Source organism: Mesoplodon densirostris, chromosome 2, assembly GCF_025265405.1.
Source record: "Mesoplodon densirostris isolate mMesDen1 chromosome 2, mMesDen1 primary haplotype, whole genome shotgun sequence".
Lineage (NCBI taxonomy): Eukaryota > Metazoa > Chordata > Mammalia > Artiodactyla > Ziphiidae > Mesoplodon > Mesoplodon densirostris.
The window spans coordinates 152,106,223-152,132,257 of record NC_082662.1 but is presented as its reverse complement, the minus strand read 5'-3'; the positions used below and the strand labels follow the sequence as shown (position 1 = coordinate 152,132,257).

Genomic DNA, 26,035 nt, shown 5'->3' with positions numbered 1-26,035 from the left:
CTAGACTCCTCTAGGAGTGCTTTCCAAGTCTGTAGTTGCACGTTCTTCAACAAAAACTTTGGGGAAAATGCCAACTTTCCCTTTGCACTCCCCCTCCAGCCATTCTTCATTCACTGATAAAAGGAAAAGTATACTTCAATTTCTAAAATGAGTATAGGAGAATTACCTCATCTGAATATTGCACACAGATCTTTTGTCAGTCCTTCACCCCCCAGTTGTGCTAACAGAGAAAAATCTGCTTTGGAGAGTGATTGGAGGTAAGAGCAAACATAGGACTTAGCCATTTCATTATTGGTTTCTGTCTTAGACATAATGGAGGAATAAAATGCAGAGGAATGAATTAGACTTTTCAAAATGTTACCAAAGGAATAAAGTGAAAGAAATTGAATAATGAGTCTTTAGATATGATTTCTTTTTTAACAAAGAGTTTTAGCTTTGTTGGGAATCTTTTTTTTGATTACAGGAAAGGGACATGCAATTGGTTAAATATATTAAATAAGAATTTTCATAGCACCTATTTTGACCTATGTATGACCTACTCCAAAGCCTATCTACCAGACCATAGAACCAGTTCAGATGTTTATCTTTGGATGTAAGACATCTGCATCAGATGTTACAGCAGCACTGGTGCTTGGATCCTGTCCCCAGAAACTCTTGCTTTAATTAGTGTGGAGTGTGGCCGGGCATCAGGGTTTTTTCTAAAGCTCACTCAAGGTGATTCTAATTGCAAACTGTTGTCTTGATTCTTCCTCCTATAATGTGAGTCATGGATCAGCATTTGTTTGTCGTGGATCCTGGGAGCATACTAGAAACGCCAAAATCTCAGGTCCTACCCCAAACCTGAGTCGGAATCCATTTTAACAAGCTCCCCAGGTGATTCACATTTTAAATTAGAGAAACTTTAGGAATGAAACTCGTAACTGTTGAATACAGTTGAACTCGCCCCTCAGCCCCACACAATGTTTATGCTGAATTCTGTTTTCTCTGTAAGTGTTATAATAAAGTTTCAAAATAGTACACGGATAGTTTCTGAATTAGACCAACTTAGACTTTTATACATATCCCAGTAAAGAGTACACCACCTTCTCTGCATACCTACCCAGAAGGTTTTTCAGAGCATTCACTTGTCTTTTTCTTATCCCCAACCCCCCCAAAAAAACCTCTGGACAATTTAGCTGATTGGTTGATACTGACACTTAAAAAATGGTGTGGGGAGTTAAATCCAACTCTTACAACTGAGTTTCCATTCTCCCTTTCAGAAGATATGCACTGATTGTGCATCCTGTTTGTTTCTCATTACTCATATTTTGAGTTAGTTGCCACAGTCTCGTACACTCACTCTTTACCCCATTAACTTTAAAATCTGCTCTCATTTCTTAACCTTTTAGATTTCCTGTTATAATTGATAATAGTGTTCGGTTTTCACTACTTTGCATTACTAATGCACAAGGTTTCAGCCATGTGAATGAAGCTTTTGATGTGACTCTTACTTGTTACCAGGTAGAGAAATAAGACTGTCAAACCATGAGTTAGAGCGGTGCTCCTCTGTATGGTCAGTAGACCAGCATCACCTAGAAGCTTGTTAAAAATGCAAATTAGTGAGCCCCACCCCAGACCCGAATCAGAATCTCTGGAGCTGGGCCAAGGAATTTTATTTAACAAACTGCAAAGGATGCATGAGCATACTTAAGTTTGAGAGAACTAAATTCGAACCCTCCACTTATTTCAATGTTTAATGTGTTTGATTTGTAACATCCAGGAAAGTTGCCAGAGAGAGCAATTCTGAATAGCTGCTTCTTAAGGCAAAATTTATCCCCTTCCTCCTTCATCTTCGAAAAGTACATCAATTCAAGAACTGTCGTTTGCAGAAGATCAGTATTGTGGTTTGGTGCAAAGGCAAAATTATTCTAGCCACCTTCCAATCCATTAGTTCTGGTATGAGAATCCATGGCTTCCAAAACAATCTTTAATAATCAAAATGTGATTTAAGTCCGCCATTTGTTGCTTCCCTGCCCAGGAGAGAGCATCAGATGGAAAGGTCAGTGCTCAGTTTTGCTCCCTCCGGCTGAAAGCTAGGCAGGATATTGAAACCATTGGCTCAAGTTTGTAGCTTACTGATGTTTTCTTCTCTCTGCTCTTGAATTTATTCCTGCTAACATGTGAATTAGTTACTCTAATCCAGGAGTAGCACTTACCCATTGATATCACCAGGATTACATCCCCTTCCAGAAACTCCAGGTCTTCTGGCTGGGTAGCCTCATAGCTGAAGAGTGCTACCACTTGGCTCCCTTCCTTAAGCTGAGCTTCTGTTGTCTGGTTATTAGCATCCGATTTTTTGGTTTCTTCAGTTTCATCTGGAAAGCCCTGGTCACCCTGAAATAATAAAAGGCCTGTTAGTTTTCCTAACTTCCTGCAGCGAACACTGAGCATCACTAAAGTCAGCATCAGTCAGCAAAATGTCAGTGTAGCACCTGGGTTATAAACTCAGAAAGGCAAGTTTGTGATCAGTACCTAGCATAGACCTGGCATGTACTTTATGAACACCGGATGGTTGGATAAATGAAACCAAAAGGTCTGCAAGACTGTAGATAGTCCTAAAATCTTACTGAAACCTTACAGTAATCCTGAAAAAGGTAGAATAGGTACTATTGTTACTTCTTTTCAGTTGGAGAAACAGAGGTTCAGTCACAAGTAAGTGACAGAACCCAAAGTCAGACCTGGGTTTCTAACTCCCAAATCCAACACCCTTTCCCCAGTACCCACAACACTGGGCACCTTGTTATAGAAATGCAAATTTTCTGCGCCATCCCAAATCTATTAATCAGAAACTCCCTGCAGGAGTTAACAACTGTTACAGAAATTAACAATGATTTAAAACATTAAAAAAAAAAAAAAAACCTTTTCAGTGAAGTAATTCACATTTAGAGCAGAACTCCTAAGCAGAATCCTTTAAAGACAGAACTGAAGGGATTAGTCCAAAAACAGACAATTGGAAAACCTAGAGTGACCTTTCAAACTTTCAAGGGACCCCTTGCACTGGCACTTACCCTCAGGGTGCTGCTGGGCCCTTCCTCTCAGCCAGAGGCACCAGGAAGTCTCAGCTCCAATGTCTCTACTTCCTGAAGACAATTTTCTGAACTCTTAGATAACCACAAGGTTTACTTTGTGGGGTTTACTACAGGGCCTTCCTCCAGGCCCATCCTCTTTAATTCTTCCCCTCCCATTCATTTTTTTTTTTTTCCATTGAACATTTGCCTTTGAGTGAGAACCTACCAAAGAGACCCTTCCCTAACTGAGCAGAAGCCCCTGCCCAGCTGTAGGGATGAGGGTTTGGAGGAGGGGCTCTGCCTTCCACTGTGGGCCCAAGGCCTGCATGGTCTGGAATAGCTTTCCCACTCTGGTCATTTCCATGGCCTCAAAATCTACTTGCAGGTGAAAACTAGTAACTGACCAAGGATTCACTTAGGAACTATTTAATTTTATACCCCCTAGACTGATACAACTGCAGATGCCACAGTCGACAAATGCTGAAGCAGGAAACACAGGTGAGGAGAGGGAGAACTGAAGTGTCACTGGGACCCTACTCGACGACAGCTTTGGACAGGGGAGACTGCAGACTCATGGACTCTGGTCGGGACACCCCAGCCTCCAGACTGTGGATGGGGAGCTGAGTACTCAGAAGAAGCCCACCGGCCAGCCTAGCTGAGCTCCCTGCCTGGCTCATATGCCCCTTGAATCATCAATCCAAAGCAAGGCCTCACTGTTTTCTCCCTGCTCACAGCATCATCCTAGCACAGCAGTGTACAAGGCCTTCCCTGATCTGGCCCTGTGGCCTTTCCAACCTTGTCTCCAGCCACTGTCCTGGTTGCATCCAGTAACACTGAGCCCCCTTTCCCATTATGCTGATTCTTGTGGTCTTCCCTCTGTTCTCTCCATCTATGTAATACATCCATCCTAACCTCCTCCACCTTGCTAATTTCTATGTACCTTTTTCAGGATAAGCTTCAAGACAATTTCAGCATCATTTTCTCTAGGAAGGCTACTGACTTGTCCCACTTCCCTCCAGCCTCTTTGGGTGAGATACCCTCCTGTGTGCTTATATAACACAGTAAGGCATTTGTGCATCTCCATCAGTTTACTTAACACATGCTTTGTAGTCATCTGTTTGCCCTTGTCTTCCCCCCCCAAGAAGGGCCTGTGTCTTAACTAGTTTTTATATCTCTAGTGCCTATCTAAGAGAGCAGTTAGAGCCCAGCAAATGTTGGTTGAAGAATTAATGTCACTTGACAAATGCTGGAAACAACCCACAAGTACACCAACAGGTGAATGAATAAGCAAATTGTGGTATCCATACAGTGGAATACCATTTAGCATTCAAAAGGAATGGACTACTAAAACACAAAAGAATATATCAGTGTATACTGTATGATCCACTAATGTGAAATCACATAAAAGGCAAACAAAAACGTATGTTGACAGAAAGCAGATGGATGGTTTCCAAGGACCATTGTTGGGGGAGAGAATTAACGTCTACAACGAAAAGAAATGGCAACTTTTCCTTGAGAGACTAAGGGACAAAGTCCAAGAGTAATAACTTGTAGCTACTACTTCTAGCCTCAAACTTTGCTCCTGACTCCCTTTATTCTTACTGGAAAGTCAGTTACCTCTTTTCTAGACCTCAGGTCCTATAGATAACCTGCCCTTTTACTGTTAGTATCTCGAGGTGTTCAAGAGTACAGGCAAGCTCTGTGTAATCTTGGTCAGGTTAACCTCCCTTTGCCTTGTTACCTAAATTACAAAATAGGATAACAATACCTGCCTCATAGATTTATGCGGATTATGAGAATTAATACACAGACTGCACAGTACCTGGCACATGGGAAGTTCTCAATAGATGCTTGCTGTTAGTAGGAGTTTTTTATCCAAGGCATCTCTTTGTGAAACAAATGCTCACTACTTTCTTTCACTCCCAAGTGTTCTTCCCCTTGGAAACTTAAGGTGAAGAATGGCTGTGAACTCAGCCTCAAGCTATGACTTCATTCCAACCTTGCTTGATAGTGATGAGTCTAAACATTGAAACAATTAGGTGTGGCAGCAGATGGAAGGGACTAGAAGCTTTCTTTGGGCGCCTGGGCCTGCTCTTCTCTTGTGGGAAACCCTCTCCTGGCTGCAACCCAGGTGAGGATGCAATGGAATGGAGGTAGAGCTGAGGCTTGTTACCCACCGTATCCCTAACACCAAGCCTAGTGCCAGGCACACAGAAGGTGCCGGGTAAATGCTGAATTGCTGTTGAGGAAGTGGCCCATTAAGAAAGTAAGAATCATGGCCTTAGATGCCCTTGGGCTCACCGCACTCACCACTGTGTTCTCACACCACACAGTCAGGCAGTAGTTTTTCACTTGGGCCCAGGCATCATTCATGCTGTCTTCTGAAAGGAGCACCAGCTCACTGCTGTCCCGAGGCCGATAGCTGGGTAGAGATAATGAGGAAGAATCAAGTCAGAGAGCATCAGTGCAGAACCACCCTCCACTCCCACCCACCAGGCCAGCAGCAGGCTCCCAGCTGTCCCCCTAACTGCTCCCTGCGTGGAGCTCACCTCAGCTTAGTATGTTCCGGTAGGAGCTCCAGCTTCTTAGCCACCATGTCCCGGACCTGGCTGTAGGGGAGGCCGGACTGAGTTTCCATGACCACCGTGTACTTGTAGTGCACCTTGAGTGTGTAGGACATGGGGATGCTGAGCTTGACTTCCTGTGGGGAGAGCAAGCAAAGGGAACTCATGAGTGCCTGAGGCTTCCTCTGAGAAACATGCCGGATCACAGGGAGCACCCCGTGGCAGGGAGAGGCCAAGAAGTACCTGGTTTCAGAGTACCACGAGAGGGCCTTCAGAGCTCTGTCCTCCAGCCCAACTCTCACTTGGATAAGAATTCCTGCTGGGTTAGATCTGGCCCACCAGCCATGGGCCAGTAGGCAGTGTGTGCATGGTGGAGGGAGGGACTGTCGAGGGGGTCCCTGGTCCCTGTATGTGTGGTAGCATCTGGTCTACCCTTCCTTTGGGTCTCTTTCTGTATGTAATCCAGGGAGACACACCCGTGGACATGTTTACGTGGGCAGCCCATGCTCTTCCTTCCTCTACCACTTGAAATAGTACAAGGGAAAAAAAAATGTTACCTTGGGCTCTTTTTTTTCTTTCTGACCTAAATGAAGAAGGTAAGGAATAAAACAAAAGAAAATGATGAATGAACACTCTTGGCCAGCCCCTGCCATATACAAGAGGACACCTCTTAGAACAGGGCACCCAACTTCATACCCTTTAACCTCTGGGATGATTACTAATTGTAATAAACTGCAGGGTAAATCACTGGGGCGATGTGAAGGGCAAAGCCATGAACACACAGATGAACCAAGTCTCTGATTTAGGGAAGATATAGGTATTATCAAAGGACCATCACATTCTCACCAACCCGTGGGGTTAGGGAGGGATTCCCCAAAGTCAGTTAACAGCAGTGCTGCTGGTGTAGTGGTATCATTCAAGATTCCCAAAGGTCAGTTAAAGCAGTGGGCTCCATAGAAATGAAAATCAGAGAGTGTAAGATGAGCCAGGGGCCACTAGAAGCAATATTAGAACCACTTATTCTCATTTTGTCCTTTATTTTTGTGTATGTTTTCTAATGTGCAAAATATATTAATATAGCCGTATGTATATAATTTATATAAGGGAAGATAAAGATACTCTAAAGATATTCACCATGGTGGGGACATGATCAAAAAAGATCACTGATCTAAAACCCAGCTGATCACTGGAATCACTTGGGAAGTTTTTTCTAGAAATACAGGTTCCTAAGCCTCATTCCAGTCCTAAGAAATCAGAATCAAAGGCCTAGGAATCCAAATTCTTAAAAATCTTCCTAGGTTAGTATGTTTGCTGGACCCCTAGACAGAAAATACCAAAAAAAAAAAAAAAAAAAAAAAAAGCTATCAAGGACATTTTGGGGGGCAGTAGGAGAAATTTGAATATGAAATATACAATTTCTATTATATAATTAAGATATAATATTAACATTATCCTAGATATAACAATTATATTGTGCTTATGCAGAAGAATGTCCTTGTTCTTAGGAGACAGACGCTGAAGTGCAGGGTGAAGTATCATGAGTCTGTAACTTACTTTCAAGTGGCTCAGCCACTAGAAAAACATTTTATATTAGAGAGAGGAGCAGGGCAAGTATACGGTCCAAAATGTTAACAATTACTGAATTTAGGTGAAAGGTACTCTGGTGTTTATTGTACTATACTTTCAACTTTTCTGTAGGCTTGATATTTTCAAAATAAAAATAGGGGTGGGGAGCATCCCAAGTGATTCTAATGATCAGGTGGGCATGACTATCACTGACCTAGGATCTGGACATGCCACCTATTCAGTGCATCTCTGCCAAGCACTTACTCAGAATCTGCTTAATCTGTATCAGTGACAAAAAGCCCCTGACTTCCCAGGGCAGCCGTCTCCACACATCAGGAGCGTCTGCCTTTCACATTTGCCCCATGGTTCTTTGTCCAGCCCTCAGGGCTCTGCAGAGCAGTTTCTTTTCCAGATAGAGTTCTTCAGACATTTGAAAAGAGCCACTGCATCCGCTGTTTAAGTAAACATGTGAAGCAATTACTTGAAACTTTCCTCCTGGGGTGAGGTCTCAGTACTTGAGGAGTGAGCTGGGATACTCAGTGCCCCTAGAAAGCAGCTACATTTGCCCAAGCCCCACGAGTGTTCTGGAGCAGGCAGGGAGGAAGGCCACTGATTTCCTATGTTTGGGTCGGTGAGTGGTACAGGAGAGAGGGGCCTCTGGGGCCGTGCCGTCCTAAACTGAGTGGCCTGCTGGGAGGACAAGGAACCACATTTTCCTGGAAGGCTGGGAGAGCAACTACACCCAGCCCTGGGATGTTGCTCCAGAGACACAAACCTGGTGACAACTGGGGTCTCCCAGGAGCCCTGGAACTGGGAGGACCTGGGATATCAGACTCCTGCGAGGTTTCCTCCTGGAGGGAACAGGAAGAGAGGGTGAGAACCTTCATTCAGACACAGTTCTTAGGCAGGGATAGGAGTTGGGGGCAGGGGAGACCCTGCAGACCCCCATGGAAAGGAGCCATATGCAAACGACTTCCTAAAAGCTGGGGTGGTGGTAACATTCAGGGGAGACTAAGGAAAGTGTTGGTTAACTGGGAGGCAAGGTTGGCCTGGTGAAAACAAATCAGAGTAGAAATGAGGATCCTAACCCCCAGGTAAAAGGCCCTTGCTGCCTAATCACCCCGTTGAGCCACACTGGAAACCCACTGGAGGTGGGGTAGGACCCCGAGTCTTGTCTTAGCTCACCCTCTCACTCCACATCTCGCCCCTTCAAAGGAAACATTCCACTTCTCATGTGCATGGCAGTTAGAACTTTTCAAGTCATCTGGACGTAGTGACTCTGGGAGGGCCAAGCCCACAGAGGACAACTGGTTGCATAGTCTAGAGAGAGACAGGGTCTCCACTGCCATCAGACATCTGAATGGATCCAACAAAGACCACTCCCCAGGCCTGGCAGAAGGGCAGGTCAACGGAGATGGGGGCTGAGGGTGGGGTGGCAGCGTCAGAAGCAGTGGCTGGCAAGGCCTGCTCTCATTCGGTGTTTTAAAGCAGATTTCTAAATTTGAATGGATTTCACCAGCCAACACATTGACTATTCTTCCAGGTGAAGAGGACATTCTGGGAAGACCTAACATTCATAGGCTATAGCTTTGATCAAGTCACCCCTGACCAGGAGGAATCACAGAGCTGGGGGGCCCCGGCAGGTCCTGCCGATGCCTCTACTCAGCACATCTGGGTTTTTTCCTTCATCCCCAGGTTCCACTCCGGGCAGCTGGTACCAACGCAAGGTGGGCTCGGGACTAGTGTGTCTTCAGTGCCTCTTCCGCACTGCTCTTCTCCCCTCTGTGGTCTGTCAGTGGGGGGCTTGGGGGGCACGTGGGGGGAGCAGGTCAGACCTTGGCACTACAGTACCTGGGGCTTCTGCTGAGAATGGATCCGCAGTTCAGCTGGTTCCAGGTAGTTGCAGGGAACAAGCCCCTTCTGCAGTGCAGCACCACGGAGCCAGAAAGTGGGAAATAGAGATGCACTCATCAGTGCCCACACCACAGAACAGCCCAGAGACATGGGGAGGGGTGGGTGGAGGACAGTTGAAAGAGGGTAGCAGGTGCTGCTCCTCAAAAAGCTCTTCCATGTGCTGCCAGGATCCCGTGACCCCAAGCCCACCCCTGGTCCTCTGAATACCTGCCCGTTGAACATGACCGTAGCCCAGTTATCACTGCACTTCTTCAAGACAAAGACGATGTTCCCTGGCATGACCTGGAGCTCCTCTGGTGTCTCAGGCACAAACCCAAACAGCACACGGTGGGCTTCCCCTTCCAGAGCCCTGCAGGGGGAGGCAGAAGGGACAAGAGGGGATAGACACAAGATACAAGATCCCATCCACTGTCTAGCCTGGACCACATCCCATCCCATGGCGCTATGGACCAGCAACTATGGTCATGGAGCCGGCTCACTCCAGGCACCTTCTAACTCCACTTCTAACTGCCCAGGTGACCCTGAGCAGGGAGCTTGCCTGCCTGAGGTCCCAAGAGGACTCGGTAGGAAACTGCATGTGAACGTGCTCCGTAACCATACGTGCAAGTGGCACAAGAGTAAAAGAAATATAACAACACTCATCACGAGGCCTTGCCATCCCTGCCCTCCCTTCCCTTCTGAGGAGGAAGTTTCCTGGGTATGCTTAGCCAGTGCCCAAGCCTGGGTAGAGCCCAATCAGAGGAAGGGCGCAACGTCAAGGTGGGTGAGAGCCCGCTGGGTGAGGAAGATGAGTTGGGGAGGGGGGAAGAGCAATCACCTAGAGCCAGCATGGGGGTGGGTCAGGCACACGGTGGGGGTCGGGGTGGGGTGGACAGAGAGCAGGAGAGATGAGCCGGGAGGCATGGGGGAGAGTGTAAAGAGCTTTGAGGTTGCCTAGCTGTGCCTTGTACAAGGTCGTTTCCCCTTTACCGGTTCCTCAAGGCCTGCTTTGCTCTTGGGGCGTCCCACTTGTGCCACTTCGGAACGTGTGACTGAGGCAGGTCCACGTTCCCTCCACTCGCTCTGGCCTTGCTGGTTCTCCCTCCCTCCCACTCTGCTCCTGCCTTTCCCTTCAGCCCCTCCTTTTGTTTTCGAACACCGTATTCATTTATAGGGGGGATACTGCCCCCCACCAGCACGTGGAGAGTTTAGGAATGAGCTAAGCCCGCCCCCTGACTTTTATAGTTGCTTTGGTACTTTTTTCACCTTTTGTGACACCCTTCCCTATCGGGAGTGCGGGAGCTAGGCTTGCTTCCTCACTTAGAGATAATAACTCTTAAGAAAGCTGTAGGGTATGTCATTCTTGGCTTCTCATCTTACAGAAGCATGACTTCTTTTTCTTGAGTCCTTCCTCTTCCTTCTTCAGAAGACGTGTGCCAATAGGGAGTGAAAAACGCCCACACAGGAAAGGACGTGCCGTTCCAGCTTCCCACTCGGCTCGCCTGACTCCAGAAGCCCGGCCTCCCCTCTTCCGAGGGGGCTGCGGCCCGCAGAGAGCTCTCCACCCTGGGGTCGGCGTGCGGCCCCCAGCGGCGACCTTCCACGGACACTGCTGCACTTCAGCTACAAGCCCTCACTCTCTGGGCGCACCTTGACCTGGGGACACGGGGCCACCACGCAGCTGTGGCCAGACCCCCATGTCGACCCCACCACGGCCAGGGCTCCGTCCCCCTGCATCACTCCTTTCTAGCCGTGAAAGCCGGAGGAGCCGGCATGCTGGGCTAAACTGCACAGGATTTGGCCCCTGACCCCAGCTTCACCTTCTTCAGCCCTTTGTGGCCATCCGTTCAGGCTTGGAGTTTGGATGGTCTGCATTTTGGCCTAAATCTAACTTACCTGAAGATCTCTGGGGTCTTGGGCCTGGGTGGAGGCTCGGCTGCCTGTTGAACATTCAGGAGAAATGAAGAAGGGCAGGACAGTAAGTGAAGGCGGGGGAGAGAGAACAGACGGTTAACGGTAAGTTAAGCCTCCTTCCAGACCAGAATATCAAAGGCTGCATTTCTGGCTCAATCAGAACACCGTCTAGGGAGAGGACACAGTGCACCCTGACTAAACACTGGAGGATAACGCCTCCCACCAGCTCCCAGGGCCCAGGTTTCACCAGCACGGCTATTCATCTTGAGCCACACCTGGTCTCTGGAGTTCAGCTGTCACAGAGCCACACAGTGTCATGAGGGTGCTATCGCCCTTGAGCTCCATCCCCTTCCTGGGACAGTTTCCCAAAGCGCTGCTCTGTAGTTATTGTCTGTTCTGCCACATGACACTCGTGGGTATTTAAAAATGAACCCAAGGGCCACTGAGCAGGCAAGACGCTCCTTCTGAGGTGTGTTCCCTGTTCTACGTTGAGTAGCATGGAGCCCAGTTATCCAGGCTTCTTCCCCTCTGGGAGTCCCCTGGCTGCCCTGAAGCCCAAAGGAATCCCGCAAGGCTTTCTTCAACTTTATGGTGAAGACAGAGGTCAAAGAATTTTGCCTCTCTTGCTCTCCTCCTTTGCTCATCTTACCCTCCAGTGCCCCGGTGTCGGTCCCATTTTGAGCCAGCGGTCATCTCTCTGACCCCGGGAGGCTGTCAGCGCTGCTCTCAGAGTGACCGGCTGTGTGTACACTGGACCGTGGTTGCCACGCTCAGAAACGCCTCCCTCTGCTAGTGTGGACCAACACTCCTGCCCACCACAGCTCTTTTACAGCAGAGCTGGAATTTTCCTTATCCGGCCCTACCCTCTTCCCCTCATAAGGGAGCTCTGCCTTCACATTTCTAGACCCACGGTCACCTAATCCATCTGGAACTGTGTCTCTGAGCCCAGCTTGAGCAGAAAGATGGTTCACCCTGGGCCCCCCACCTGTGTCCCCGAGGAAATCTTCTGCACGTTGGCAGACAGATGCAGCCAGAAGAGCTACGGCCTCAGGCCCCGGGCCCCATGGGAGTCCCTGACCAGCCCCTGTGTCCTGTGTCTGAGAAGAGGCATTGTGAAAAAGCCTTCCCTAGCTGGGTTTCAATTTCCTGAGAGAATGGTCAAGGCTTCGGGAGAGACGGTATACACCGGAGCTCTCTTAGAACTTAGAGAAGTGAAGCCTGGCATTTGGGGAGAAGGAGGAGTGTTGGTTCCTGAGGACTTGAGAGTAAGCCTAAAACTGCCTCGTTCCCCCACCAGTCATGGGACCCGTGACAGAGGATGGTCGTGCAGACACCCTCAGCGGCACTGAGAGCTCAGCTGAAGGAGCCCTTAAAACAAGGCAGCTCAGCACAAATAGTCTCCCCAGTTGGCTGTTTCCCAGAGAGCTCTGGAGACCTCGATCCCTGGAGAAGGACAGGACCGCCTCACCTCTGGCTGCAGAGGGGCAAACCCCGAGAAACTGTCTTGATCCACCACAGATGCCACGACCTGAAATTGAGCAAGGAACGTGTGAGGGCTCGGTCAGCACTGCTTCCCCCTCCTTCTGTGGTTTTCCCCAAGATTCCCTCCTTTCTCACACCCTGGATCTGTTCTCGCGGGTACTTGGTTTCAGAAGTGGAGGGCGGCTAAGGATGGGCTTGCTGACCCTCTGGGTGAGAAGTTGCTGCTCTCCCAGGGCAGGACCACAAGGCAGGTGCCCTTTTCCAAAGAGTCCCTCCTCCCTTGCTCCACAGGGCCTATGCCAGAGGGATCTCAGGGGACGCTGAGTGACCTCACTTACCGTGGCCTTGCCTAGGTAATCCTTCTTGACCAGTTGAGCCACTTGCTTTTCATTTGGCTGAAACAGCCTGCCCACAGGGATCACCACTGGCTCATACAGCTTCTGTTTCTAAAACACAGAGAACATAGTCTTTTATAACCTGTGAAATGGGGCTAAGGATGCTTGTCCTGCCTCCCTCAATGAATGGACGCATGGATCCGTTGAGATAACCTCACAAGAGCACTTTTTCTCCACGTGCAGGGCCGGACTTGTTATTATTTCAGGGTGTCTAAGGTAGGACCGTTTGGGTTCACAATCACCTTACACCGAGAGGCCATGAGGGCATCTGTGGGTGTTGCTTGCCCAGCATGCTCTTTTCCTAGGGGAGCTGCCCCTTTCCCACTCTGTGTGGCTCAGACAGGGCTGTCACTCACGGCCTGGGAGGCACCACAACCACAAAGGTGGCCCGGGACCCAAGCAAGGCCCACGACAGTGCTCTCTTGGGACTGGTGTTCGCAGACGTGGATAGGCACGTACAGACTGACTTGAGCCCCCTTGTTCCTGGTGTTTAAAAATCATATTTAAAACCAGTTGCATCCCCAGCTGTGCTCAAACGATGGATAGTTTTCACCATTCGTTCATATAATCAATGCATTTTTGTTGAGAGCTGTCATGCACCTGGCACGGAGCCAGGTTTCAAGGACCCGGGGTGAGCAAGCGGGCACAGCCTCTGCCCTTGTGTGCTGGCCCCAGGCCCCAGCCCCCAGCCTCTGCCCCTCCCCGGCTGCCACCAGGCGCCCCTCAGAGGGGCATGAGGAGGGCTCTGCTGTCCCATACTCTAGGCCCCAGCTTCTCAGACTTCCAGGTTCAAGATCCCACATGGAAACATGCCCCAAGATCAGTGTTACCCAGAGTTCAGAGGAGGTAAAAGCACCACGATTACGACTTCCCGATCCGCACGTGCACTAAAACAAACACAAACCCAAGCAAATCCTCCTGCCACCTTCTTCCCCAGCGCACTCACCCAAACACTTTCCATGGCTCTGTCGATTTTGGAATGTCTCGGCTCAGACTTCATGCTCACAGCCAATGCTAAATGTTCCTCAGCCTTTTTCCATTCCTCCTTCTTGGCATACATGAAAGCAATATTATATAACACCTAGAAAAGCACAGGCCACAACATAAAACTTGAGGCTGCTCCGAATCTAGGGACCACGCAGGGGAGAGCTTGCACGTGTGTTGCCGGAATGTTGCCTGGTGACATTTCTCCCTTTCCCAGCTCTCCCGGGAATATCCAAAATACAATCAATCTTGCTCCTGAGTTATATCTAGCACAAGGACGGTGTGAGGAAAACATCATGTAATGCACAAATCCAACATCGTGTGCACTCTTTCAGCAGCCAGGTAGGTCAGGAGGGGTCTAGAATTATTCTGTGGTTTTGGTATTGAGAACAGTGATGTGCTCAAGGCCCCTTGAAGAGTTGGGAATAAAATACAGGCCTGTGGCCTCCCAGACCAGCTTCTGTCACTGAACCAGGGCTCAGAGACTGGACAGGTGTGGGATGGAGAGAGAGAGGGTTCCAGATGCATCACTCGGCATCAGCACCAAGAGAACCCTGTCCAGAACACAGGAGTAACAAGACTGTGATGTAGTCATACGGGCAGGAGGAAACTCTATGGGCAAAAGTCCACTGGACGTGGAAAGAGGCTCGATACAAACTCAGGGCATCACTATACCTGGGGTGGGAGAATATCAAGATGGCAGCTAACAAGCAGGGTTTACTTTAGGTGGAAAGAGGCTCGATACAAACCCAGGGCGTCACTATACCTGGGGTGGGAGAAAATCAAGATGGCAGCTAACAAGTAGGGTTTACTTTACTTCTTTTTAACAACAGTGCAGAAAGTTCTTAGGGCTCCTTGCAGCATGTATGGAGGATGGCTAAACAGCCAGGAGCTGCTGCAAGCTTTTCACAGGTGAAAGTGATGGGAATCACAGCCTGATGCCCCAGGATGGGGTGTGGGCCGTTCTCCAGGGCCTCAGAGAGGAGGTAGAGCTGGTCACCTGAGGCCCGGCTGGAGAAGGGGACTGTTGGCCTTCCAAGCTGTACCACGTGGAGGCAGTGCAGTGGAGGTACCCCAGGGCTGTTTGCTAGTATGTGGCCTCAGCTTCATTATAAGATGGTGATAATAACGTTTCCTGCCTCCAGGTTTTTGTGAGAAATAAATAATTCACCTAAAGCACTGAGTTCAATTGCTTGGCACACACTAGGTGTGCTCTCATTACTATTATCTAGGGAACTATCTCGGGACTTGCTTGGAGGCTGAGCAAAGAGGTCTCGAGACTTGCCTTCTCAGGGAGAGCCCACATGGTTTGGGGGAAGATCACAGGGCCGAGTCTGCAGACTGATGTCATCTGGGGTTTCTTTGTGTTTGCAGTCAGAAGGCTAAATCTACGAAGAACTTGGGGCTCCTGGAAATCCGTGCTGCCTGTCCTTGTCATTGTCCTTATCATCATCATCACCATCATCAACGAGACCATTTACTGACCGCCTCGTTGGGCCAGGCACTTTATCTGCATTATCTCTAACCCCACAACCACCATACAAGGTAGGGGCCTCACTTCTGTGCTTCCATAGTCCTGCCCTAGCACTTCTCTTGCCCTAACATTATCACCTTGCATTACACGTGACCATGAGCTTCTGGCTGCTGACACTGTCTTGTGGACTCCTGGACCTCCATTGCCTGACACTAGCAGGCATTATAAATATATGCAGGGCTTCCCTGGTGGAGCAGTGGTTGAGAGTCTGCCTGCCGATGCGGGTTCGTGCCCCGGTCCAGGAAGATCCCACGTGCCGCGGAGCGGCTGGGCCCGTGAGCCATGGCCGCTGAGCCTGCGCGTCCAGAGCCTGTGCTCCCCGAAGGGAGAGGCCACAACAGTGAGAGGCCCGCGTACCGCAAAAAATAAATAAATTAATTAATTAAATAAATGTATGCAAAAATGAGTGAATTTATTAGCAAATGTGTATGAGGTAAGTACTCAGCCTTTCTTTGCCGATGAGGAGGAACCTGAGGCTCGGAAATGACCCATAACTTCCCTAGGTTTATACAACTAATAAGTGTCGGGCAGGGATCTGATCCCTGTTTCTCTGATCCCAAAGTCCTTGCTTTAGTGGCATCCAGATCCCAAGATGGCTCCCGTGATTCTCACCCTCCCACATCCAAGGGAGCTGACAGGTGTAGCCACTAGAATATTATGGAAATGAGGGGGGTGTGACATTTGAAGCTAAGTTATAAAAGACACTGATGCTCCATATTACTTTCTCTTGGTTCATTACTTCCTCGGGGGGACGTCCAGGTCATGACAGGACTCGGGCCGCCCTTATGGAGAAGTTCATGTGGCAAAGAACTGAGGCGTCCTGACAACCAGTAACACTAACTTGCCAGGCACCTTAGCAGTAGATCCTCCGGCCCCAGTCAAGCTCTCTGATGACAGCAGCCCTGCCAACATCCCGACTGCAAACCGCATGAGAGCCTCTGAGCCAGCACCACCCAGCCAAGCGTGGGTTCCTGACCCCAGACACTGTGAGAGCACAAACGGCATTGCTGTAAGCCACTCTGCTGTAGAGCAATTTGGTAATCAGCAGCAGATAATTAATACACTTCTCTATACCAGTCTGCCACCCACACTGTGATTTGGTCCAGGGCCTCATCCAGATAAAAAGGACAGTTTACCAAGGCAAGTATGGATGGGGGCATGGTTGGTTTTTCCATAGAGTTAGTGGCTGGTGCTGAACGATGGACACAGGGACCAAGCCCAGACAGAGATCTAGACTCCCTTCCTGGGCTATTTCTGAGCAGCAATGAACTGTTGCCCTCTGCGTACATGCTTGGCCAGCCCAGCCCAACCCTGACCATGTGTGCAGGAAGAAAAGAGAGTTTGAAGCCATTTAAAACTTCCTGTTTGGTTCTCAGCCACCTGCTCTTAAGACCTTTTCTAGCAACAGGTTTTTAGGACCCCATGACTGGAAAAGCCCCAGACTCTTTTCAAAAAGGATGGTGTGATTTCTCAGAACCCTGGTGGGAAGGGAGCGGTGGCTTTATAAGTAGGGAAGTGACTGGAGTGTCCCATGTGGTATACGGGACCCTGAAAAGTCCAGCCTCCCTTACAGAGAAGCCCATACAGCCAGTATTTCCTGCCCCCTGGTCATCTCAACTCCAACTAGAGGGGGAACGTCCCTCCCATGGAATTCTGCTTTGATGGTACCATTCTAGGATTCTTTCTCTGGAGGTTCTGTGTAAGTGATTCTCAATCAGGGGTAATTGGCAATATCTAGAGACATTTTAGGTTGTCACACTGTGGGTGGGGTGCTATAGGCATCTAGTGGGTAGAGGACAGGGATGCTGCTCAACACCCTACAATGCACAGGCCAGTCCCCACAATAAAGAATGAGCTGGTCCAACGTATCAAAAGGACCACAGTTGAGAGACGGTACTCTAGAAGCTGGCCAAATGCCAGCCAATTCCCACCGAAAAGCCTCATTTCCCTAGTGTGGGAGAACTGAAGTAAGTTGCTATCCTGTCACAGGGCTGGGTGGAGACGTGTGTCCCCAGGGGCCCAGGCAGCTGTGGACTCTATTATTAGCCCTGAGTGACCCTGGGGACACTTGGCTTCGCCTGTCTGAGAAACTAAAACAAGGGGACATTTTTTCACTAATTCTTCTAAATAAAGATCTATGATATTTGCATGAATTTTAGTTTTAAAGCTACTGGTATATATTTGGGGTTTAGAACCGGAGTGCAGAGGGTGGGTTGGAAAAAGTACATGAACCTATAAAGTCACAGCCAGACATGCCTCTCCGTCTTGGTCATACAGAACATAAGTTATCCTTCTATGGAGACCTTTCCTAACTGTGTGCTCTGAGCTGTTCTTTGACCAGGAGGGGACAGCTTGGTGCTAAATTGTCCTCACTCTCTCTTTGGGTATATACCACGTACATGAGGCCAGACCATTCATCGCAAAGAGTGTGAACTTGGGAACTGAGCAGGGTTAAGGCAGGTCCTGTATGGCGAGTGAACCCGTGATTTTGGATTTGTCAGTATAATGCTGAGAAAATTGCCTGTTCACCTGAATTATGCAAATTATTAGGACAACTGTCACAGGCCAACATGCTCGTGTGCAGCCAAGCCTCCCTTCAGAGAACCCAGCAAACTCATTTCTACATGGTCCTTTGAGCCTCACATTATTAAATCCATGCACTCAGGTAACTGAGGACTCCATGAGGAGCCCAAAGCAATTGATCTGTGTCTTTTCTCTTTTTTTTTTTCCTGTGGTACGCGGGCCTCTCATTGTTGTGGCCTCTCCCATCGCGGAGCACAGGCTCCGGACGCTTAGGCTCAGCGGCCATGGCTCACGGGCCCAGCCGCTCCGCGGCATGTGGGATCTTCCCGGACCGGGGCATGAACCCGTGTCCCCTGCATCGGCAGGCGGACTCCCGACCACTGCGCCACCAGGGAAGCCCGATCTGAGTCTTTTCTTAAGGGAAAAATCTGAGTCCCAAGGCAGGGGAGGCGAAATGCCTTTTTCAGGCTCCTGGATGTGTCAACAGATCGACGTGCATCTCAACTGTCAGCTGCCCCTCAGCCAGCACCCATTCCTGCCCAGGCCGAGCCCTTCCTCCTCACCTCACAGGCAAACAGCTTGAACGGTAGCCCCAGGATCTTGTAGTCGATCAGCTGGTTCCCTCGAAGCTGAGTCAAGGCCTCCTTAAGGTCTTTAAGGGCGGAATCATATCTGCAGGAAAGAAACCAGTTGAAGGCACGGAAGAATAAAGAATAAAATGTGTGTCTGCTGCTCTTTGCCCATCCGTCTCACTAGGACAAGAAGCCTGTCTAATCTCTTTTGACCTTCTCTAGTTTTTTGCCAATCCTGAGCCCCAGCATTCCACAGAACCCAGTGTGAATGGTACCCCCTGGGGTTGTGCATGCCAGCAACCCTGCCAGCCTCCCAATTTCAGGCAGCCACAGGTATTTTTGTCTTTGTGGACTGCACACACCTCCCACCTTTCTGACAACCAGCCTGTCACTTAGCAAGAGAGCCTCAGTCTCCCCTGAGAGCTTTAAGCAGAGCAGCACCTGCTGGCCTCCACGTCCCCACTGGGCTGATCAGAGCATGGCTTGTGCCTTGCTTCCCACCAGGAGGCCAGGCCAGCCTGACGCAGCTCCAAGGGGCCCCTCCTCACCGCCACTGGCATCACCCTCCTGCCCAGAGCCTTCTCTTTCAGCTTCTTCTGAGTCCTGCTTAGCTCTTGGTTTTGTGGCCTTTGTAGTCTCCTGTCCCCTCCCTCCTCCTCCACACACTCTGGGAAAAAGAAAACAGAAATCATCACTTAAGCCAGACAGCATTTCTAAAACTTCTGGCACTGTCCTTCTGCTTTGTTGGGTTGGCATTGTGCCGACTGTCTCAAGGTGGATCAGGGCGGCTGTCATGGATTTGTGGTGAAGAATAGGGCTGACCATATCAATAGTGCCCATGAGCGGGACTTCCCTGGTGGTCCAGTGGTTAAGACTCCGGGCTCCAAATGCAGGGGGCACGGGTTCGATCCCTGGTCAGGATCCCGCATGCCACACAGTGAGGCCAAGAAAACACCCCCAAACAAACAAACAAAAAAACCCCAAAACCACTTAAAAAAATAGTGCCCATGGGGGCGTGGGCAGAACCTGGACCAGACCTGCTTGGCCTGCCCCTGACCTCCACAGATGCCCTGGTGGGAGGGAGCCATTGCCAGGCAGCAGTGGGTAGAAGCAGCAAAAATCAAGCTTTCCCCATCCCCATACCAGCCCCTGGCCTGGCAGGAACAAATGTGGCTGTCTGGTGGCTCCCAGCAGGCAACTGAACCAAAAGTCCCCCGGCCACTGTCGGACCCAGAGCTGCCATGTGTGGTTTCTCTTGAAGGCAAGCCTGGGATCTGGACACAGGCTGGTGGGGACCCTCGAGAGGTGGTGTGGCGTAATGAAGGCACCCTAGGACAGAGGCCGAGAGACTGCGGCCAGCCCCGCCACTAACTGGGAGACCCTGGCAAACTGCTTCCCTGGCCTCAGCTTCCATGTTGATATTATAGGGAGTGCATTGTTATACTCAAGGGGCATAGCACATGAGAAGCTGGCTATTACGTGCTCCTGGATCTAACCTCTGAGGTCACACCCACCTAGACTGGAGTCCTGTCTCTGCCACTTACTATCTAGTGACAAAGGGCAAGTTACTTAATTTCTCTGTTTCCTCATCTTTAGAATTAGAGAATAGTAATAGCACAAAGCATTCAGGTGCTTAGGATGGTGCCTGGCACACACAGTAATTTACTATTTTTATTTATATATATATAAGTAATATAATCTACATATTAATATATATAATACTTTACTATTATTATTATTTTTTTTTTTTCTTTTGCGGTACGCGGACCTCTCACTGTTGTGGCCTCCCGTTGCGGAGCACAGGCTCCGGACGTGTGGGCTCAGCGGCCATGGCTCACGGGCCCAGCTGCTCTGCGACATGTGGGATCTTCCCGGACCGGGGGACGAACCCGTGTCCCCTGCATCGGCAAGCGGACTCTCAACCATTGCGCCACCAGGGAAGCCCTACTATTATTATTAATATTTATAGATCCAGCTCTAAAACTGTCAATTAAATTCATATACCAGTCTTTTCTTACATGCTTACTTAACACTGTATACTGTATTAACTATTATCAGGAGATAAAAATACATAGTTGTAGGAGCTGGAACACTGATCTCAGGGAAGCCTGGAACAGGCCAGGAGGGCAGGCTGGCCAAGAGGTCCCAGGGTGGCGGCAAGGTGGGGGGAGGGAAGCTGGACATTCTGTTATCATTTGCTTGGAAGGAAGTCCCACAGCTGCAGGGGCTGCAGGAGGAACAGCAGCAGGAGACCTGCTTTTGAAACAGAAGGATGGTTTCCTCTAACACATCCTTGTTAATAAAGCTGATTGTAAAACCTGTTAAAAGCAAGAAGGTCAGGGCTTCCCTGGTGGTGCAGTGGTTGAGAGTCTGCCTGCCGATGCAGGGGACATGGGTTCATGCCCCAGTCCGGGAAGATCCCACGTGTCGCGGAGTCGCTGGGCCCGTGAGCCATGGCTGCTGAGCCTGCACATCCGGAGCCTGTGCTCCACAACGGGAGAGGCCCCAACAGTGAGAGGCCCGCGTACCGCAAAAAAAAAAAAAAAAAAAAAAAAGCAGGCAGGTCATTCCTTAAGAAGCAAGAAGCATTTCAAGTCACTTACACATCCTTTTAAGCATTCCCTTGAAGGGGGGCGAGGTAAGCATCTCTGTTCTTTCCGATTCACTGAGCCAAGAAGAAGTGGGCAGGCGGAAAGGCAGGTGTCCTGTTTCATGTTCCACTGCCTGTTCGTGAGAGCGCGGAAGGTCCTCAGAGGGCACGCGTGAGGTTCTGTCACCACTAACCTGCGGGTGTACCTGCCTCTCTGGCATGCGGGCTCAGCAGCTGAGTTTCAGCTGTGAAGTAACAATGCCTGTGTCTCCCTGGGGTTGAATGAGCCCAACAAAATCCTCCTCATAATTCTGCCCGTCAGGATGGTTAAAGATCTGCTTTGCATTCTGCTTTGCGTTATAGTGCTTGTGACCTCTTCCCCTTTTTAATGTACAAGTCCCTTGAAGCAGAGGATATATTTCACCTGCTTTCACTTAATAATTCCATAAGCATTTATTAATACTATACTAGATACTGAAAGCTAGTCTTAATACTATACTGGATTCCAGAGTGAAGAAGTATTCTTTCCTCGCGAGCAGTAGAGGAGACAAATATACAGGCACATATCCGTCATACAGGAGACAAATGTGATAAAAGGACGCACAAAAGAGAGTGGTGGCCACCCTAGGGGGTGAGTTTGCCTGTGGCAAAGCCTGGAGGAGGCGGGTGGGTGGACAGCGCTGAACCACAGGGTAACAGGCAAGGGAAGCTGCCCCTCGTCCTGTAGTAATGGGATCCAGCGGAGGTTCTTCAACAGATCACATTTCTTTTTTTAAGAAGATCACTCTGGGATATGGGTGGAGAAGGCAAGACAGGTGTCTAGGAAATCTGTTTGGATGTGATTGCAATAGTCCTGGTGAAAAATGGGGTCTAAACCAGGGCAGTGCTGGTAGGGAGGGAGAGAAATGGGTGCATCTAAAAGATATTTAAGAAGTCAACTTGACCAGGTTTAGGAAAAGAGACATTCTGGGTTGATCCCAGGTCGACACTTAGTAGCTGGCTGGGTACGGATGGAGATCAATCCAACAGGAGAGGGTGTGATCCTTAAGGGTTCATGTATGATTTTCAGGGGACACTGAACCCCCTGAAGTTGTACATAAATGTATGTATGTGCTTGTATGTGTTTTGGGGGAAGATAGCCATATATTTTGCTATTTGACAGCCACTGTTATAGTGATAAAAAACAGAGTCAAGAGCTGAAACTTGGGGAGGGGAGGACACCAACGCCTATGGATTGAGTGAAAGAAAAGAAGGCAGCTTAGGGCTGAGAATCATGCCTCATTTATATTATTTTCTCAATAGGTAGTTATTGAATTAAAGATAAAACTTGGTAGATTTTTCTCTTAGATTGAACTATTATCAATCACAGACTAATTGAATCCTGGGTCTTATTCCTGGATTTTTCTGAGGTCTTTTTGACGCACTCAGTATATGAGCCTTTCAGATTCTGGGACTTCTGGGCATTTTACGTAGGTTCTTCTTCTGGGGAGACTTCACTTCTGCTCTTACCCATTCAGGTAATCAACTACATCTACATCTTGGAAGTCCTCTGAGCTTCTGCTGGTGGTTGCCCCTAGCAACAGCTCTGCATAGCGGCCTGGCAGGCTTGGTTTCTGACTAAACCCTAGGCTCAAAGTCTTCCAGGGTTGCATGTAGAGCATCAGAGCACAGCCCACCCCTTCCCCAGTGCTTGGGCATTCTCTACAGCCTCCCCTTGGCCCCACCAATGACGCCCTGCCCCACCTGTCGTGCACATACATACACACCATGCCCCTACTGACCATTTTCACTATTTGAAAGCTCTTCATTAGCCTGAGCTGAATCGTCTTCACTACAACTTATACACACTAATGGGACAATTTCTACAAAGGGTCAGTTCACCATCCCCTAAAACATTTAAAATTGATGCTTAGAATATGTTTTCTTTGTTATTTGTATGTTATTGGGGTATTTGGGGGAGGGGCGTGGGAATTGAGATTAACTTTCATTTTCTATTTAGTTGTCTTTTTTTGCTAATATTTTGTGTTGACTGTAAATGCACCAAAAGTACAGAAAGGCTGATAAAGAAAACGGAAATCCCTGTACTTTCACCGCCTGGAGAGAACTGCTGACAACCTTTTGGTCTATGGCCTTTCAGACTATTCTGCAAAATAGAAATGGAATTGTGCTATACATACTATTTTGAAATCTGTTTTAAATTTAGTATCTATGGTGAACTTTCTATATTAAGACATATGCTACATATTTATCTGTATTAATATATTCTTGTACATATAACGTTGCTTATGTTCTCACTTTGGTGGCTGAATTATATCTCATTGAATGGATTAAACCGGGTGTTTGAAAACACATTCTGCAGGAATGAAGGAAGGTTTTGATGTGGTTTCATGACAATCATCATTGTGTGACAGCTCAATACCTCATAGTAGTAGGCCACCATGGATGCTCCCTTGATGGACAAGGTATCACTACCTGGGCTATGACCCATCAGGAACACTGGTGGGGTGCCACACCTAGGCTGTGGTGGTTATATAGGCTCACTGTGGGCCATAACTGGGCAGCAGGCCTGCCTTCCCTCCCCAGAGAGGGCTTCTGCCTCTTGCTGACTGATTGCATAACTTCCCAGAGAAGGTCCAGTCATGCTTCCCAACAGAAGCTGGGGAGATACTGCTCAAACACCAGGTCTGACATCACCAAGACCCCCTCGGGGTTTCTCTGTGCACTTCTCCAGCTTGTGCAACACTGGACCACTTACTTCTCCATCTGGTAGTAGAGCATCCCTCGTTGGAAGTAGGCCACTGCCAAGTGCTTGTCTCGGTTAATGCTTTCGGTGAAGGCCTGTGGGGAGAACAACCAGGCAGTGAGGAGGTGTGAGATGAGCCAGAGGGTGAGACAGGAAGGGTCACAAGAATGGTTCGTGTCTTGAAGGTGACCGGAGGCTGAGGGGTCAGAATGCCCTGTGTTGTCACTTCCTAGTGGCATAGCATGAGGCAGTTTACCTAATCTCCTTGAACCTTAGTTTTCTTCTCCATAAAATGGGGATATTCATATCTGCCTTTCAAGATTACTGACAGGATTAAAATAATACAAGTAATCAAATTTGAAAATAACCTAATTAAAATTTATATACAGCATAATATTTATTTTATAAATGTATTACAGAAATATTATGCAATTAAGGTAATTATCAGTATGTGTGTTCTTATGGCCATTTTGTTCACTGTTTTGAAATATTATACAATTTAAATAATAACAAATAAGAATGCATAGAAAATGCCACGAGTGAGGACTCAAGTATGAAACCAAAGAAAGAATGAGATGCCAGAGCAGAAGAAAGCAAAGAGAAACCTAGAGCAGGGAGACGAAGGGTGGACGGCGGAGTGGGCAAGCCGAGAGGTGAGCTGGGCTGCACAGCCTCGCCCAGGAGCCCCGAGAGGCCGGAGGCAACAGCCCCTGCTGGCGGAGCTGCACCCAGACCAGCTGCCGAGCGTTGCCAACCTCTTCTCCTGACAGTGCCTCTGCGGTGCCATTTGCTCAGTCCCTGGGCAGGCTCCGGAGGGGAGGTGGAGGCCCTCTCCCTCCAGCCAGCTGCAGGGCCCTCCTGCACTCCTGTCTGCCCACTCTGGAGCCGGAGGCAGGCTTGGCAGTCTCTGCAGGTGTTCCAAGTGGCCTGTCTCTCCCTCTTTGTCAGGGTGAGAATGGCTGTGGTAGCAACTAGCCCTTTCAAGGGGCCGGCGAGTCCACCCCACCTTGCAAAGACTTGCAGTAAAAGGTAAAAATAAGGACTCACATTTACACAGTGGTGTGAAGTTACACAGCACTTTAATAGTTGGTGCCTCCTATATGGGAACAGAATCTAAAAAAGAGTGGATATACGTATATGAATAACGGATTCACTTTGCTGTACAGCAGACACTAACCCAACATTGTAAATCAACTATACCCCAATAAAAATTAATTTAAAAAAATAGTTGGTGCCTCACTCAATCTTCATGATGTTTAACTTCTCCAGAAGCTGAGAGCCAGAAGTCTACATGACTTCGTGACGACCAAAGGTCCAGAGAGAAGCAGAGCTGGGGTTTGATCCTAGATTTTCTGCTTCCAAACGCCATACCGTTTCCAGCTTACCATGCCCAATCTGAAAAAGTGATTGTTGAGAACGCTCAACCCCATACTAGGGAAGATGAGAGAAAAAATAGTTGAGAAAGTTGCCATGACATCCCACAACTTGTCCTCGGCAGACATCATTAATCAATCACCGTCTGCTTTCCTATCCTTAAAAGAATGCGCCACATAATGGATCAGAATTGTCACTTGAGATGAAACCGATTTTTCTTAAGCACCTCCTCTTGATCTCTTGGGCAGACAAAGCTCACACACAGGAACGTCTCGGAAAGCCAAAAGCAGTGCTTTAAAATCAGGTGTGAAGCAGTGAGATGGAAATTCTGTGACTAGCAGCTGATAGAAAAAAACATAAAGTAGGGAGGCTTTCAGAAAGGTGTTAAAGAAAGTTTCCAGAATGATTTGAATGTAATAGATGGAGAATAAAGGAGAGCATAACCCACAGCTAAGGGTTCCCAGCAGGCTGCTTGTTAGAACCACCTGGGGAGCTTTTCAAAACTGTGGCCGTGAAGGCTCCTCCCCAGGCCAATTGAATCGGCATCTCTGGGGGTGGGTTGGGCCTGGGCAGCTTTTGTGCTTCCGAAGCTCCTGAGAGGTTTCTAAAGAGCAGCCTGGCTGAGAACCGCTAATGACAAAGGCCCGGGGCAGGCCACGGGCACAGGCATCACCACTCACCTTCTCCGCCTCGGGCATGCTTCCCAGGATCGTGTGCAAGCAGCCGATGTTGAAGCAAATCCTGGAGTGTGGGTCCTGGACAGCGGTGAAGACGTCCAGGGCTCCCTTCCAGTCCTTCTTGTCGGCTGCTAGCACCCCTTCATTCCAGAGGCTGATGGTCTCGGCCAGGGACAT

General features: G+C 48.8%; 1 protein-coding gene across 4 annotated transcripts; it reads right to left on the bottom strand.

Moving 5' to 3' along the window:
- Positions 1-26,035, bottom strand: NCF2 (neutrophil cytosolic factor 2). Of its 4 annotated transcripts, XM_060088511.1 has the most exons (15): positions 25,862-26,035; positions 23,820-23,902; positions 18,466-18,574; positions 13,808-13,942; positions 12,805-12,912; positions 12,453-12,512; positions 10,967-11,010; positions 9,299-9,440; positions 9,029-9,097; positions 7,953-8,028; positions 6,169-6,194; positions 5,597-5,748; positions 5,358-5,469; positions 2,196-2,373; positions 1-113 (listed from the first exon to the last, which is right to left on the bottom strand). In XM_060088511.1, exons 1-15 carry the CDS (start codon positions 26,033-26,035, stop codon positions 1-3), a joined length of 1,581 nt encoding a protein of 526 aa, XP_059944494.1. The 4 variants fall into 4 exon arrangements, with proteins under 4 accessions (XP_059944494.1, XP_059944495.1, XP_059944496.1 ...); XM_060088512.1 differs by lacking the exon at positions 12,805-12,912; XM_060088513.1 differs by lacking the exon at positions 13,808-13,942.